The following is an 18,073-nucleotide window of genomic DNA, read 5'->3' as shown; positions in this document are numbered from 1 at the left end:
TCAGGAGATAGTCATCCAGAGATGAAAAATTAGCCACAGATGATTCACAGAGCCCAAAATGAACAGGAGATCATTAAAAGTTATTTATCACGGGTTTTATTGAGGCATTTAGGATCAGTACTAAAGGGTGTATTAACCCATATCACAGATAGACAAGCTGAGGCAAAGTGTCATGCTCCTGTTTGTTGTGGCCATGCAGTTAAACAAAACCTCGGACAGTGTGCTTCACTCTCAAGATTTTTTCTGCCAGGCCAAAGTGTCATGGTGCTTTGAACAACAAGAGAAAAGTTAAAATGTTGCTGAGAATATTGTGAGGTAATTTTTTATTCTCTTTTTTTTTTTCTTGGATCTAGGAATCATACATAAAGGGAATGGAGAAAATATGTTCATTTCCCAGCAGCCCCCAGTCATATCAACCATCATGGGTAACGGACACCAGCGGAGCGTAGCCTGCACCAACTGCAATGGCCCAGCTCACAACAACAAGCTCTTTGCTCCTGTTGCCTTAGCTTCTGGCCCTGATGGGAGTGTGTATGTTGGCGACTTTAATTTCATAAGACGAATATTTCCCTCAGGAAACTCCGTTAGTATTTTGGAATTAAGGTAAGTCTCCTCTAATCTCTGTTGGTTTAGCGGATAAGGAAGAAGCAAGAATGCGATAACACGAAGAGAAAGGCATTGCAAGGAAGAGCAGAAAATGCAGTCGCCCATATTGTAGCCCTGACCTCAGATGCAGGAATAGGGACAAAGGACATAGGTCAACAGGCCCACACCTCCTACTTAAAGGACTTTTGAGCACTGCTTTGGAGAACCAGGAAGTGTTGACATCCCTGTATGTGTGGCCTTCCCTGTGGGCATTGCCATCACCGACATGGATCTCAGTACTTCCAAGTGCTGAGGTAAGCCACTCAGCCCCTGCTGGTCAAAACGAAGACTGATCAAAAATATCTATTCCACAGGTAGAGGTAATGCCAGATCCAAAAGGCTCAATTTTCTAAGTTCTCCAGGTTCAATTTTTTGAAGTGGTCACTTCATAAAAAAGAAAATGGAAGTCTATGTTTGTATGCCCTGATAAGGAAGGAAGAACTAGGTTTTTTTGTTTTGTTTTGTTTTGTTTTGTTTTTTATGCTTAAAAGCTCTATTCCTTTGGGGCAAAAAAGATTAAAGCATCCATCGTTAGACTTTCTCACTCTGTTCTAGGAATTTTCTGGAGAGTACAAAGTATTTTGACACCCTTTGAAAGGAATTCATACCTTCTGGTATTCCATGTTCTGAAGTTACGCAAAGATCACAACTAAATAGACTATGGCTTAATCAGCTTATTTCTCCCTTTCTGAGGCTACAAGATACAAATATATGCCCTATGGAGTCCTAGAAAAGGAAAGCATCGCCTCCCATTCCAGTGAGGATAGACCTGTTTCCTCCCTCCTGGGTAAATTGATAGAGCCTTCCCTCCAATTGGTTATGACAGCTTTATCCCTGACACATGCCTTTGGAACTTTAGGCCGAAAGTTTCCCTCTATTCCAGAAGATTTTGTTGTCATCCTATAAACTAGTCCATAAAACAGTTGTTGCTTCAGCCATCCCCTCATCGACCTGAAAGATAGTGACCAAAAATAGTGACCTGGGAGAATAGAGACATTAATGGAGCAACTTGTATGTACAGAGTACCATCGAGGCCAGTCAAAACATATGAAAAGTCTTGGGTCATTTCCATTTAACACTATATTCACACAAGCATAGAAATTTGAATGTATGGGGACATTCCTTGAAATTTGCCAGATTCTCATGCTTGCTCTGGAATCTACCTGCTTTTTCTCAGACTGAGTTAGTCCTTCACACCTACCTGTGGACATCTTCCAGTCCCAAGCCTCCATCCGTTTTTCATATTAATTCATTCTAGTTTTAAAACATTTCTTAATTATAATTGCAAGCATTGTCATGGATAAGAAAGCTGTTAAATCCCTTGACTGATAAAAAATAGACTGTAAAGTTAAGATTTTTATAAAGATAAAGCACATCTAGAGAGACTAGAGAGGTACTAATTCACAGCACCCTGCTCTAATCAAATGTTTATGTACCTTAGGATGTCACACTTCATGGTGACTTATCATTTCCCGCAGTATATCTCTTGGGGCACCTACTTACTGGAAAGTCAACAAGGAAGGCCAAGATGTTCATATTCCTGGATTTAGAAACGATTTATGTAACATTCAACATTATATTCAAAATCCTAGGGATGTTCTGTCTACATGATGCCAAACATTGACGGAGCACTGAACAATTCATTCACCATCTGAATGTTTCTAGTCATGCAGATATTAGCTGTCAGGTAGACAGAGACTTTGTCTTATGGAACCTATCTATATAGCTAACCCTATAAAGCCTCTAGGCTTTATAAAGCCTCATGGCTAGCCCTATGTAGGTAACTCCTCCAAGGAAAAACCATAAGATTAGCTATAAAAACAAATACTAATACTAATAATACTACTATTAAGAACACCCAGCTAAGTTGAGTATTTTCCTTTGTGATTTCAATGCAAATGTACCTAACTAAGGTGTAGCAATTTTCATCGATGAGATTCTCCTTTGCTCAAGAATCCCTGACAGTTAACAGATTTGCATTTTAGTCCAAAGTACTTTATGACCTTCAACACAAAGTCATTTGAAGGATAAAATAGAAAAACTTGGACCCTAACTGCAAAGCAATATTCTCAGTATAAAGAACAATTCGTTTCTGGCAGTGGGAAGTATTGTCCAATCCCTCCATTCATTCTGACTCCACAGTACTGTTCTCTCACATTGTCAAAGCTCTTCAAACACATAGGCGTGCACACACCGTGAGCTCACACACCCAGGCTCTCTCACTTAGCCTGAGTCTCTCTAGCTAGCTCTTCTGAGCTAACATCCTTTACAGCAATTCTTCTTACTTTTTTTTTTTAATTCTCAGGCCCCTTTCAGAATTTATTGAGGGCTGTGGGCCTTCTCCCCAGAAAAAGACACATTGACACAGAATTGTACATGCGATTTCAGGGGTCATATATTTTCCCTGTCTCCCTGAATATCCCCACCCGCCAGCAACCTACCCCCTTCATAGACTCACAGTTAAGATTCCCAGGCTTAGGTTCAAAGAGAAAGTAGTTCTCCCTTGCATTTGATTCAAGGAGAAAAAAAACATAGTTTTCCCTTCTCTAACACTCCCGCGATTGGCCATCAGAGAAATAAACAGATTGAATTTAGATGAACATTTGACCTAATTGACAGGTAACTCCTTATTTTACTGTAGTCAAAACCATCAAACCAGTTTATGTCAGCAAACATTATCCATCATGTTTACTCAAAAACGAATATAGTTCTTATTAGATTCACCTTAAAAAAAAAAAAAAAAGTATCTGCCAAGGGGCACCTGGGTGGCTCAGTCAGTTAAACATCCGACTTTGGCTCAGGTCACGATCTCACAGTTCGAGCCCCGCATCGGGCTCTGTGCTTACAGCTAGGGACCTGGAGCCTGCTTCAGATTCTGGGTCTCCCTCTCTCTCTCTGCTCCTCCCCTGCTTGCACTCTGTCTCTCTCTCTAAAGTAACGTTAGAAATAAATAAGTAAATAAATAAAATTAAAATATAAAAAAGTATCTGTCATGATCCGTAGCCTATACTGTGTACATTGCATCTTTGATGTATAATTGGTGAATTTATATATTTGCTTTATAACTTCCAGATTTAAACTTCCTGGGGAGAAATAAGTTGATGTAATAAGCCTTTGCTACATTAAGAACCATAATGGTCAATGAATTCTATTGTACATAGATAGAAACTTCGTTTTGTACCAGTTTTTTTGTTGTTGTTAAAATCAGTTAGTTTAATTGCTGCTACCACCACCACCCCCCAGTGCATATTAGTCATTTTACTTGGTTAAGTCATCTGTTTCCTTGGAAACACAGACTAATATAGTCTTTATGTTATTGGTTGCATTTAAAGCTGTGAATGGAAGAGCAATGTTGTCAATAGGTTATTATAGAAAGGGATAGAGAACATTTTAGATCTTCACCATCTGTCAAGGTTATTCATTACATAACTTAACCACTCTGTTCTCTGCGTCTCTACCTGTAAAATTGACTTCAAGTTATTATTTGAGCATCCTCTTACATGTCTTATACAGTTTAACTTGTTTTGAGATCTACAGATGTGCAGTTCTCAGCCCAAAGTTTGATGACATTTTGCTTGCTCCTCCTGGATGCCCTTCTAGATTCCCTTCTCTTCCATCCTCTTGTCTCATAGTGGGCCACTTTGAACAATTCCAGGTGCCCCTTGACGTTGCAAAGATTGGAAGACTATAGATTTTTCCTTCCTCAGCTCTGCTGATCCTAACTCTCCCTAATCGAATTTCCTTCATCTGACTTCAGAAATAATTTCATTTTCATTGGTTGCCAATCATTTATTTTCTGTAGCTGGCCCCCCCATTGGCTGAATGGGGAGGGTAAGGAAAAGTCAGTTTTGTCATTATCATTAGCAATATGGCAAGAGCAACGATATTATTTCTTGTTATTGAAGTATATAATACTCCTTTGCCTGTTTACTGCAGATTTCTTCCATACGTACACATCTTAGTGTTCCCTTCCAGTGGGAAATTGAGGTAAGATGATAAAGAAGGGAAAATTATAAGATCATTATGTAAGTAATTAAATCTAAGAGAGTCTCAAAAATACATTCTCTGAAGATTTTTTTAAAGTTAGATTCATTTCCATGTGAAATAGTTTAGGTCTAGTTATTTCTGTGGCTTTGCTTCTCAGGTTAAAACTGCATACACGTACACGTCTTGCATTCGGTAACACAAAAGTGACATCACAGATCGGTGAGCTTAGTGTCAGAAAAGTCCATGGGAGTATATGGTGCAACGTGGCACCCAATGCATGCATGACATTTGATCGTGTCTACTCTGTTTGATCCCTTTCAGTAACAGGAACCTTAAACAACCCCTCGTAGACAGCCCATTGCATCTTTGGAGAGCTCTTTTAGAAAATGCTTTCTTACACCGAACTGAAATCTACCTTCATCAAACATCCAGTCAGTAGCAGCAAATGCTAGCATTGGAGACAGCACGGAAGCTCTTCCCTCTCTTCCCTGACATGCTTCCACGTGTGTGAAGACAGCTATCCCAGCTTTCTGAGCTTTCTCTTCAGTCTAAACATCCTCGAGTCCTTCAGCTGTTTCTCACCGATTGTGACTTCTTTTCTTTTTCCTTGGATTATGGCCTCAGGGCTACTTTCCAGTTTTCTAAAACTAACGGATAATTACATGAGTAAAACTAGGAGGCACCATATCAAGTGCTTTGCAAGAATTCAAATATGAATATCCCCCTTGCTCCCCTCTCATCTTCTAATTTCACAACTCTATTAGAAAACCTGTTAAGCATGACTGGGTATGATTTATTCTTTATAAAAACCTCATGCTGTTATTGTTCAAGATGCTGATATTCTCCAGATCTTTATTTTGTCCTTCCCTTAAAATGAAAGAAAGAAGAAAGTAAGAGCCTGACAAATGCTTCCTGGTACCTTGACAATTTGGACTCAACAAGTGTCACTGTGACATGAAAATTTCTCTTGAGATTTTACTGTTTATTTCACAGTGACTGGTTAGTATTTCCTCCGTTGTCCTGAACTTGACTCCTGTCACTGACTAGGGATTGAGTAGAACTGGAATAGCACCCATTTAGGGGCGGGTAGCGTGCAGAGGGGCAGCAGAACTTGTAGAGCACTCTGCTGAAGGAACAAATGGAACCTGGGCTTTGAGAGCTCTGAAAATATCTGAGAAATGACTAAGACCCTTCCCTTTGGCAGAAGCACCGGGGCAACAAATAGAGAGACACTCCATGTGGATGAAATAGGTGGCTACCTCTCCGGGGTGAGCTTGTGTATTAGCGGTAGGCTCCCTCCACTGCACCCAGCAACATCTTCGCTGCCCTTCCATGGTGCCCAAATTCCCTCTCTAAGAAATGTGGTCCTTTGAGTTGAGGCACTGCATCTCTAAGAGTCCCCGACCCAAGAACCTCTGTTAGAATGACCAAGCGAAAATCATCATTAGCCCTTGGGCATGGATTCATTGGTCGGATTGGTTTCCAAGGAGCTGCTAGCTGAAAGCGGGGCCCTAAAACACACGACAGGTAAGATGTGATAAGGGCAAGGGACAGAGCCAGAGCGCGAGGGAGGTGAGGGTTGCTGGAGTTGGAAGCTCTAAGAAGTCAGTAAACGGCAGGAGTGGGAACTCAGTCTTCAAAGGAAGGATACCACAGAAACATGAGCAGGGAGGGAAGTCCACTTTTCGACATCAAATATTTCTGGCTAAGTGTAAGGGAAGAAGCTGAGAACAGCATGAGAAACAAGGAAAGGGCTACAACCACCACAAAGCAGGCCGGGCAAACCCATGATGCCGGGTCAGTAGACAGGAACTCCCAAGTTGGCATAGTCTCTCTTTCTCCATCTCCCACCTCGCTAATGTACAAAAAGAAGAGGTCGAACGTTACGCTAAAGTGAAAGAAGCCAGACACAAAAAGGCACATGCTCTGGGTCCATTTATGTGAACCACCCAGAATAGGCAAGTCCACAGAGATGGAAAGCAAATTAGACAGAAAGCCTGGGCCTGGGGCAGGGCGGGAATAGGGATCGACTGCTAACGGGTATGGGCTTTTCTCCCTGAGGTGATGAAAACGTTCTGGGAATGGATGATGGCAATGGTGGCACAACTCTCTGAGTTTACTAGAAACTGCTGAATTGTACTTTTTAGAAGGGTGAATTTTATGGTATGTGAATTGTATCTCAATAACTTTTTTTTAATTAAAAAAGAAGAGATGGCCCTTTTAATCATCTCGGTCCTGAGAAAATCCAAGATCAAGTTACAGACCCTACCCTCGGGAGCATTTCTTGGTCCAAAAAGATATGGCAGTTCTACACCTTTCTCCTCCTCCTAACTCGTGGCAAGCTTCAAGGCAGTCAGTTGCCAGGCGGCAGTGCCCACTGATGGGCCCGGGCACTTGCGAAGAGCTCACACTGGCACCTCAGCGTGCCATCGGTGGCTAGCTACACAGCAAACTGACTTTGGTGGGAGCTCCATCCTAAATCCTTAACTAAAAGTAATCCCGAGACAGAACAAGGTCACACACTGGAAATAAATTCCGTCATTTTCACTTCCTCCTTCTGGGATGTTAATGAGAGACGCTGCTCTTCATAATACACGACAGCTTTCCACGTTCACAGTGACATTATTGGCAGGATCAGAAGCAGCTGCAAGAAAGTCAAACCACTCTCCTCCCCACCCCTTGCCATCACCATTGCAAAACGCTTTGTAGCCACACAAGTGGTTCTGTACCATGAGAATCTGTTGTCAATGAAGCCGTGTTTTAATGAGGTCCTTCTAGTACTTTCACAACTCGACTTCCTTCAGGAAGTGATTAGAGCCGGCCTCGAACACACTCACCTGCTCGTTTAGAGGCCACAGAAACAAGCAAGTGTCTGGAGACAAAGAAACTCAAAGAGGTCCAAATGCCCGAGGCCGGGTTTCTAATCAGAGCTCCATCCTTCCCTGTTGACCTTTTGTGTCAACCCCCAGGATACCTACCCTTTTGAGGTGGGCCAGGGAAACAGAAAAGTCAGTGCATCCTGACCTGTGGCCCAACTAGTGAAATTCCCAGAAAGATTTTCTTTGAAAAGAGTTGAATCAGTAGGACCAGATAGCTTCAGATGAAATCATTTTGTATCTTCCCCACTTTCCTGACATTGCAAAGAATAAGAACATTTTCTAGTTTAGATAAAAAGATGTGTTACCTTCATGTTTTTTAAGATGACATGAAGGTCCAGGTTTAAAAGGATTTTAAAATTAAAATGACCGTGTTTCACAGATGATTATAGCCTTTTAATTCTGGGCAGATGTGACCCAAAGTCAGGCCTGTACACAGACCGCGTCCCCTATGCGAGAAGGCTCATCCCAGGTCCCAGAGTGAAATACCCTAGGCAGCACCATGTGCCAAGGGGCTTACCAGTAAGGGTCTCCCAAAGTGTTTTGCTTCTTCTGACCTGACAGATCTGTTTTGCCTACCCCGCTTGCCCTGCTGGAGTATAGATAATTGGAAGACACGAGGCCCTAGTAGCTGATGTACATGATGTTTTAGTGATGCTATCTTGATGCAGGGACATTCTGCCACGGTCTAAGGGAAAACTTTTCCGCTTTTAATTTGTCAGGTCTTTTAATATTGCTAAGTAATGTGCTAATGTACACAAGAGATGTCCCTGTCTTATCTCTGAGATCATATAAGTGGCTTTGGGCTAGATCTGGGAAGCCCATTGCACACAAGGCTTGATTTGCCATTTTGGCAAAGTAGCTTTGAGAACAGAGGCTGCAGTGGTGTGACCCTTTGCAGTGGCTTCTTCTTCAAAGGCTAGCCCAGTGGTTCTTAAACCTTTCCCTGCATCAGAATCGCCAGCTGAGTCTGTTAAAAATGAAATGCCCAGGCCCCATGTCCACCACGAGGTTCTAATTCAGTACAAGTGGGGAGAAGCCCAGGAAACTGCACATGTAGCAAGAACCCAAGTGATTCTGGTGAAGATGGTCCAGGGAGAAAAAACTGCCTCAGAGCTTTGCCCACCCACCAAGCAGGCTCTTCCTTCGCCTTGACACCATCTTAAGAGGAGAAGCCAGGAAGGCTTTGCCTTGCACATCTGATGAAATGATCCCTATGGAGTCTCTAATAGCCACAAACTGGGTTAGGAATAGGTGTGTCTGCTTAGATTTGGCTTGTTGAATGATACTGACGACTCTCTATTTGTTTTTACTTGCCACTCATGGATAACCTTGTGCACCCTAGAAACAGAGATACCAGACATAGGTGAGTAAATCACGTGGGCAGCTACCTCATGCCCCTTCTTGCCTAAGAGGCCACCTCGTAATAATGTGCTAACAGGGAGATTTTACTTTTCAAGTGAGGTTAAAGGAATGATGTGAAAGTGAATTTAGAAGTTATGATTCAGGTAAGAGTCTTACAAAAGAAGAGAGCTCCGTTAAGTGGGAATTTGCTGGAGGATCAGACCCTATCGAAAAGAAAGCAAGATAAGTGAGAACTGGCAGTTCAGTACTTCATGGGGAAGCAAGCCTTAAGTCTCATTATGTTTTCCTTAGGTGATATCACAAATGAGTCTGTAAGTTCAAACAGATTCAATGTTTTCAAGTTGCAGGTAGAAAGAGAGGTAATACAGCAATCTTCCCAGATCCAGAAATATAGTTGACAAGTGTATTAAGAGACAGTGACCATGATGACCTTCTTGAATAAGATTTTTCTTTTCTCTTTTTATGTGACCTCATGATTTCTATTTCTTCCCACCAAAAAGAAATAATAGAAAAACTTTAAACCAACCATTTACCGACAATGGCACGTAGCTCTGAAATTAATCATGATGAATATTTCTCTTCAATTTGTTTATGCATTACACTTGTCAAAACTGTTCTAAATTACCTGAAATTGCAAAGGAGAAAATTGCATTTGTTCACTTCCGAATGCCAATTGTCATCAAAATGGCACTGATAGGGTTTTTAATTTGGGTTTCGTTTGGGAGATGCCACTTCCTAAATGCCAGTGCACAAGATAGCCTTGCTACTTTGGCATAACTGATTCTTTAAGCAAATTAAGTTGGTTGTCAAATTGCTTACTAGTAAAGCGTTGCACAGTATTAATTATAAGCATTAATTGCCCATTTAACAATCTGCGATTTTAACTAGCATGAATGAAGTGATCTTTGCCAAGTTGAAGGGCATTGCTCAAATGTAACACTAACCAGAAGGTGACAATAAGTCTAACGCTGAAGTCATAAAAGAAATCTCCACGTATCTCAAATTGCAATATGCACGTAGACACAAGGGATTAGAACAAATTGGAATGTAGTCCAGTGGTTTTCTTTCTCAGGTATGGCATGTTTTTAGAAAGTGGAAAGAAACCAATCTAAAAAGAGCTGAAGTGCACTTGGGAAATGGCATGAAATGGCAAGAAATTACATATCTATATAGGAGACCTCCCTGACTGTTGCCTGTCAAGAAAATAACATTAATCAGATTTGAATTTTGTGTGTTGAGCTATTCCATTTTCTAAAGGCCAGTGCACAAAATTTTAGAACAGCCTAGCTGAGCAAAACAGGATATGTTGCTCAGTTAGAGGAAGACAGGAGCCCAGTTTGTTTTTGTTTTTGTTTTTTACCACCTTCAGAACTAAAGTATTCTGAAGGCACTTTGTACACACAGTCACATGTGATCTAATCTAGTCTTGGTCAGAGCATAGGCTTGTTAGTGACCCTGAGCAAGCCCTCTCTGGGTCTGGGTTTCCCCAGCTGAGATTGGAGGAGAATGATAATTTTAACTTCCCTCACAGGCACATTGGGGATATTCAATAATAAATGAATGTAATGCATTCCAAAGTGCTTTTATGCGAATAACATTTCTCTTGGAAAAATAGCCTATGGACTTTTCCTAAACAAAACATGATTAATCTGGCTCAGTTGAAACTTCCACAAACTGGCTACCAAAATATTGAAGGCTGTTTCAGGAAGGGTTACGACCCCCTTTTTATCCTAGGAAGATCTAAGGGCACTGAGGAAATTTTATTCTGAAGGCAAACATTCAACTAAATATGTAAAAACTTTTACTCAAACCCCTATTTAAGCAGTCTTTGCTACAGAGATGCCTTGTCTGATATGACTGCCAAACCAATTCTGGAGTCTGGTGGGGCCCTTTACAGTTTATTTACAGCAGCTGTCATGGTGGTTCCAGGGTGGAAGATGTCCCTGGAATCTACTGAATTCTCTTATTTGATGAAGTGAAGGTAAGTAGAAAAAAATCAAGTATTCCTAATGGATCTGATTTTTTTCCAATTAAAACTATAAACTGGGTCGCAAATCAGTATTTGCTAGCCTTTACCATCATTAACATACATAAATATGCTTAGAGGGCAAATATAATTACGAATACAATCAGGAATGTACCAGTCCTTAAGGGCAACTTAATTACTCTGATGGCCCTTGCCCTGCCGTTTTGCTGGGCTAAGTGGCCAAGACCTGAACACTTGCATGTTTTAGTTAGTTTCATGTCCTACACTTTAGTTCAGCAGTAACTGAACATCAATCCCGTCAGACACTCTGTTGGCACGGAAGACAGAGGGATGAATATGGTTCCTGCCTGTAAAGAGCTTACAGTGTAGTTGGAAAAAGAGATGTGAAAAAAATAGTGCTTACACCCAGCACTCACATCTTGGTTTCCAGTACCATTCTCCGATAGAAGGAACCCAGGGTCTTTAGCAAAATGATTGATTCCAGTGCTGGGGAAGGGACTATAAAAGATGAGCCTGGAGCATCTTGTAGTGCCAAAAGGTAAAGAAAGGCTAAAACAGCACAAGAAACAAACACTCCTCCACACTGACGGACATATGTCAAAGGGTCTCATGAGACAACAGGAAGAGTTCACAATGGCCAATGCCATAACAATTTGAGCAACAAAATAAAGTAGCATGGAGTTTTCATTGCACGGTATAAAACAAATATCCATGTGTCCCTACTGATATAAATTAACGGTTGAATCCATAATAGAGGAGAAGAGATCAAGCTCTCGTGCAGAAGAATTTCAAATCATTTATGTAGACACTTCACCTTCAAGGAGGTGGAGTATAACTCCCTACCCCTCAAGTGTTGCCTTCACAGAGTGACTGCCTTCCAAAGAGCACAATATGGAAAGTGGAAGAGAAAGAATAATTTTACACTACCTCAGCCAGGTGATCAAGGTCAACATCAACAGTCACAAGTCATGCGAATGGCACTTTACCCCTATGGTCTTCGTCCCCCAAACCCATAACCCCTGTCTAACCGGGAGAAAAACATTAGACACATTCCAGTAGAGGACATCCTACAACATACCTGGCCAATACTCCTTAAAACTGTTAAGGCTATCAGAAACAAGGAAAGTCTGAGAAACTGTCACAGCCCAGAGGGGCCTAAGGAGACACGATGACTATATATGATTTGGTATCCTAGATGGAATACTGGAACACACAAAAAGGCATTAGATTAAAAACTAAGGAAATCTGAATCAAGTATGGACTTCAGTTTATCTATAAAAATAATGCTAATAGAATGTGATAGGTGCTGCTAGGTCACACGTACCTTTTCTCTGCTCACGTCTTTCCCCCTTTACTTCTGTTGCCGCACTTGACAGTCATTCCCGGTTTACCGATCTGACTCTCCCCTTGGACCATGAATTTCACAATGAAAGGGACTATATCATGCACACAAGTAGGTCTCCAGACGATAGCACAGTTCCAAGGCACATTAGTGTACTTAGTAAATACTTCTTAATTAATGAACAACCACATCATACAGAAATGGTACTAAGCAAAGAGTTCAGAGAAGATACGAGAGGCTTAGAGTAATGACCGTGGAGATAAAGAGAAGTGGGCAGATTGGAGAAGAGTTTAGGAGGTAGAATTTTTAAACGCAGGATGTTTTACTGGATGTGGAGAATGACAGGAGGAGTAAAGAATGGCACCTGGCTTAGACAGCTGGGTGTGGGGCAGAGTTCTGGGCTGTGAGCACATCAGAGATAAGACAGGTTGCTTTCCTCCAAGCTCACATGGTTTATTGGGGGATACAGATACAAAAATTAATACGATATGTAATCTCCAGAATAGAGGTAAGTGCAATGCAGATAACCCAGACTGGAGATTTAGGGAAGGCTTTCTTCAGGAAATGATGCCTGAGTAAAGCCTTAAAAGGTACGTGAGGATTTACTAAGTGAAGAAAGGCTTGCATACCACACCAAGGAATGTTAAAAAGCTTTTCACGTTCTTAAAGATGGGGTCCAACAAACGTTAGGATCAAGGAAAATATCCCTCAAACCAGTGTTGCTACAGCCATAAAAAAGATGGGATTAGGAAGAATCAAAATTAATTAATGAGCTCAGCCACGTATGCAGATAAAAATGTCACAAGAGATTCCATGCGACTATGTAATTGAAGAGTTTCAGGAATACCAAAATCTGATCAAGGTAACTTTAGTGTCACCTTTAAAAGGTATGGCTGATTGTGATTATAACCCAAAAAAAAAAAGGTCGTATATAATCAGTTCTGTTATGCCCTGAAATAAGACAAAATGGATTAGAAAAGTGTGGTGGTCAGCTAAAAAATGGAAGCTCGGAATGGAAACGTTTGGGAATGTTACCTCTAGCACAGCCCTCCCCACACCAGACTCCTCCATCTTTGTACCTGCCTTTCAGTTTACAACAGGAGCCTGGAGGCTGGCGGGGCCCCCAGTGAGGCAGGAACCCTGGAGAAGAAGTAAGATTCTGAAGGATGGGGAAGGCGGGAAGACAAGAACTTCTGTTTGGGATTTGTTGAGTTTCAGGTGACTGTGAGCCATCCGGGCAGTCATCTAGTAGGTAATTGGAGAACCGGGTATGAAAGACATTGATGACAAAAATTATTTCCTGGGATTTTCTCTCTTCTGCTTCTTTCTCTGCCCCCCATGTAGATGGTATTGAAATACCAGCTTCATTACAGGTTGGCAGTCCACACTGAGGTGTTAAATACTCAGACCCATTACTAGAAAAACAAAGTAGCGTCCATCCCCTCAGTACATGAGAAAGATCCGTTTCGGGTCTCTTTTTTTGCCATCTCCTAAGAGAATTTTCCATCTGTGACAAAAGGCAGACCCCAGGGGATGTATAGTGAACAAACTACTTTGAATAACTTTACTTTTCTCTTCCTTAGCACAAGTCCTGCCCATAAATACTACCTGGCTATGGACCCTGTGTCTGAATCACTTTATCTATCAGACACCAACACTCGAAAAGTCTACAAGTTAAAATCTCTTGTGGAAACAAAAGATCTTTCCAAGAATTTTGAAGTGGTGGCGGGGACAGGTGATCAGTGCCTTCCCTTTGACCAGAGTCACTGTGGAGATGGCGGGAGAGCATCGGAAGCTTCACTGAACAGCCCTCGAGGTAAAAAAAAAAAAAAAAAAATCTTTTGTTCATCTAACAATTTCATCTAACAATCTCAAAATCCTAAGACTGTTGCCATACTATAGTCCATCTATCTCAATGTTGCCTCTGACACACATGGTCTCTGAAGTCCATCCCAGAAGACAGGCATGGTCAGGACTAATTTTTAGCTAATAAGCATTCGTATTGTCATTAGTGTTATTAAAATGTTGAAATGCTTCTTTTCTGGTTGATAAATAATTATTTCCCAGAGCCCTCTGAGTGCCTCCTGTACACCCACCCTCTCCCCAGAGACTACTTCCTGGAAATTCCCAGCAGTCCAAAAACTGAAGGGTTAACTCCTGGCCTGTCCTGGTTGGGATCAGGTCTGTGCTCACCTTCTTTCTACCCCTGTGAAATACCTTGAATATCTCACAGAGTCTGGACATTCCTGGCTCTTGCTTAACTAAGAATTAACGAACCTTTCTTCCATTACTTTATCATTCTTTATCATTCTTTATCATCTTTATTCATTCTTGAAGCTATTTGTACTTTCACTTTATGTCCTCCCTAGGGTAGCAAATTCCAGTTTTTTTCATTTCTCTTTTCTTTTTCCTTCCTTTCTTTTTTTTTTTTTTTTTTTTTTTTTTTTTTTTTTTTTTTTTTTTTTTTGCCTTCTGTGGGAGTTCGGCCTTACTTCTTTTGTTTGTCCTAAATTTACTTCTCAGTCTTCCAAAGCCGATCCTCAATTCTGTTGCCTGAGACTTGTGAATAAATCTGCGTTCTCTCAATCAGCATCATGATTTTATAGACTTGGATCATATTTCCATCTTAGGCCACTAAGCTAAAGGATAGTCACCTTTAAATCTGTTACCCTATATCATCCACCCGATCTCCTTAATTACTTAATCATTATTCTCTGTTCCTTCTCCACAACGGTGTGTGTGTGTGTGTGTGTGTGTGTGCGCGCGTGCATATATCCTTCTAGACTTTTTTCTAGGCATATCATAGAAAATGCATATTTTATTTTCTAGTAATGGATTCATTGTATAGAATGCTGTTCTATAATCTTCTTTTCACACACTTAATATATTATGAACATCTTTCCATGCCAAAAAATATAGTGAGGTCAATGTGTTTCATTTGTTAGATGGTCGCTTATTATTTCAAATTTTAAGAGGTTACTCTTTAGCCATTTGACATTTGCCATATGGGGATTAAATTCCAACTATAATCAGAGTTTAAAGCCTTCCCTTTTTTTCAAGGCCATATTCAAGTCTGATGTCTTTCATAAAGCCTCTCTGGCTAACCCTAGTCCATTAAATCTGAATTTTTCTAACAGTGTCTACACTACCCAATTACCACTTGATTATATTTTGCCTTCTTTTACTTTCTAGTTCTTTCTCGAATAGGAAGTTTTTTACTACCGAGGTAAACTACTAGAGCTGAGAAACTACATCTAATTTTTTTTTTTTTTTGCATCTTCCCCACTTCCTCAGCAATGTCTTACACAGTGTGGGATCCACATATGTGCTCGTCGTGTAATTGATCAGTTAGGTAGCTCTTATCTATACCAAATATTCCTAAAAGGAATTTCAGTTGTGCTTTAAGAATATGGCCTTTTTTTCTCAAAGGGAATATAAGCCCCCCACCCAAATATCATGGTAAAGTGTTTTTAAAATATTTCTTTCTTCTCTTGTGCCAGCTCTCATTCCTTACACATAGTAGGTCCACAATAAATACTTGATGAGTGAATGCATAACTCAGGTGCAACATATAATCAGCTCATCTTTCAAGGAAATATATCAGGCTGGGTCCCACCTTTTACACAGGTTTAAAACTCATGCAGATATTATAAGGATTTCTGCATAAGAAACAGGGAGGAATCAAGCTTGTATTGTGCCTGAAATTGACATCCTCCTGAGTTGCTGCTTGAATAAAAACCACTCATCTCACCTACCACATTCAACCTGCCACATAAAGGATGAATATCTCAGCTTTTGCAAATAGAACAAATAATTGGTTCACTGCAGGGTTTTTTTTTTTTCTTTGCTTGGAAAGCAGCAATAATAGAGTCCTGATGAACAAGATTTACATGAACTCTTAAAGCATCAGTAATGAGAGTGCCAAAATTTATATATCTATTAAAGATAATATTAAACTAAGTTTTTCTTCTTCTTGTAGCTAGTAGTACATTTTTATTTGGCTTGATTTACTTGTCTTTCTATCCAAGAGTGGCCTTTATAATAATCCAGTACACTGTATTCATCCCAAAGCGGGCAGTGGCCCTAAGAACATCTGGCTCAGGCTTCAGAGAGCTAAATGTCTAATCCATCCGAGACAGCTTTCACCTAACATACTGAAGCTGATGTTGACAACATCTGCTCTGATCCAGTGAGTGAATGAGGATATTGAAAGGAGGGGACTGTGTGGCTCACACTAAGTATCCACCATGTCTTCTTCAGCCGTGTTAACAGTATCTGAAGACCCTGTTAGAGATCTTCAAAATCACTCAGATGGCAGAACCTGTGTCCAGACATCAGTTGCTCTTGAAATTGCTGGTCGGGACACTTAGATGCCTAGCTGGGGCACCTATCTCCTTGCTGAATATAGACAGCACTCACCATTGGCAGTGAATCAGAAGTGAGATTCTCATTATATGGAATGCTGCAGGGCAATTTCATAGACTTCTGTAGAAGAAGGAAAAATCATGCAAGAAGTCATTAAAGCACAGTGTGCAAATTGAGGGGAGAGTATTGCTAATTGCTAATGATGTCTTTGAGGTTCTCCTGCAGGTTCTTTATCTCTCAAGAAAGACCAATTTGTTTGTTTTTTTCTTTATAACTACCATGCACCTCAGCTCCTTCTTCCTTCCCCCATAGAAGACAGCAAATGTTTAATGGATTTCTTTAAGGAGAAGTTTGATTTTTTCTCTCTACCTAGAAGCTAATAAAGAAAAGCTGTAGATCAGTAGAAAATGGAAATGTACATCTAGGGAGTACAATTTCTAGGTTAGGAAAGAGAGCTTGCTCTAAGACTTTAACAAGCAACATATTGCAATTATAGGCAGGCTCTCCAACATGTCCTTAATTATGCAAGGTAAGTCAAATAAATGCTAATCTGCAAGACAGCTCATTTATTTTCTGAATCTATTCTAAAAATAGGATGAAATGAAATTTGCTTTTGAGATCATTCGTCCTAACGTCGGAATAAATTATGAAATGGGATTAAAAACCAGTCAGCAAAAGGTAAAAGGTCACAAGCCATGGGAATTTTTTTTTTCCGAGAAATGGCAGCAAACTGTGACGAATGCCAGGTTAGGGAAGCTACACTTTCTTGTTCAATCCATGTAATGCCAGTGTTTCTCTGGATGACCCTGTGTAAGTCACTGGGCCTCGCTGTGGTTTCATTTCCCTGAACACTAAAATAGACCTGATGATGCCGTTGACTAGTTCTGTTACACTGGACTAGTCATTTAAACACTGGGTGCTGAGATGCCTCAACTGTAAGCTTGAGGGTGTGGGATGATCTCCCTCCCATCTCTAATGCATTGAAATAGCCATAACTATAACTTAGACTGTGCCATATATTTTACAATCTCTAGTCTTCACAATGATGTACAGGGTAAATCACATTATCCCCAGTGTTACAGATAAGGAAACAGAGACTCGGATGGGTTAAGAAATTTGCCCAAGTTCACAGTTTACAGATAACACTGGAATTCAAAACCGTGATGGAAAAAAAGAAGCCTGTGATGCCTCCACTATATCTCACTGCCTGTCTTCCAGCTAAAATTCATGATCTTTTTTGGCTTCCCTGGGAGGGTAGGAAATATTGGAAGATGCTTCTTAACCTAATGACACATACATAGTCAAAAGGAATAAAATGTTTTTATTTGCAAGATAAATGACTTTTAGTCTAGTTTCCTTTTCCTATTAAAACTATTTCTCTGGTTTTTTTTTTTCTGGCCTAGTGTTGCACTCATAGTGCACCACACAGCATTTACATACCCTATAAAAGTAATTATTCAAGTAAATCTTCAGGAAACCTTGTTACATCTCTTTGGAAGATTCTGC

The 18,073-nt window shown here is 40.5% G+C and overlaps 1 protein-coding gene across 3 annotated transcripts in view; it reads left to right on the top strand.

Moving 5' to 3' along the window:
* TENM1 (teneurin transmembrane protein 1) overlaps positions 1-18,073 on the top strand; it is a 783,454-nt gene that overhangs the window by 667,611 nt on the left and 97,770 nt on the right. For all 3 annotated transcript variants that reach the window (XM_045472379.1, XM_045472378.1, XM_045472380.1), the window contains 3 exons: positions 354-603; positions 8,854-8,874; positions 13,786-14,018. In XM_045472379.1, the coding sequence (XP_045328335.1) occupies positions 354-603; positions 8,854-8,874; positions 13,786-14,018 (504 nt within the window). The remainder of the gene's footprint in view (positions 1-353; positions 604-8,853; positions 8,875-13,785; positions 14,019-18,073) is intronic.

Source organism: Leopardus geoffroyi, chromosome X, assembly GCF_018350155.1.
Source record: "Leopardus geoffroyi isolate Oge1 chromosome X, O.geoffroyi_Oge1_pat1.0, whole genome shotgun sequence".
NCBI classification, from domain to species: Eukaryota; Metazoa; Chordata; class Mammalia; order Carnivora; family Felidae; genus Leopardus; species Leopardus geoffroyi.
Note: the sequence above shows the minus strand (reverse complement) of the source record. Positions and strands in the feature narration are given on the sequence as shown.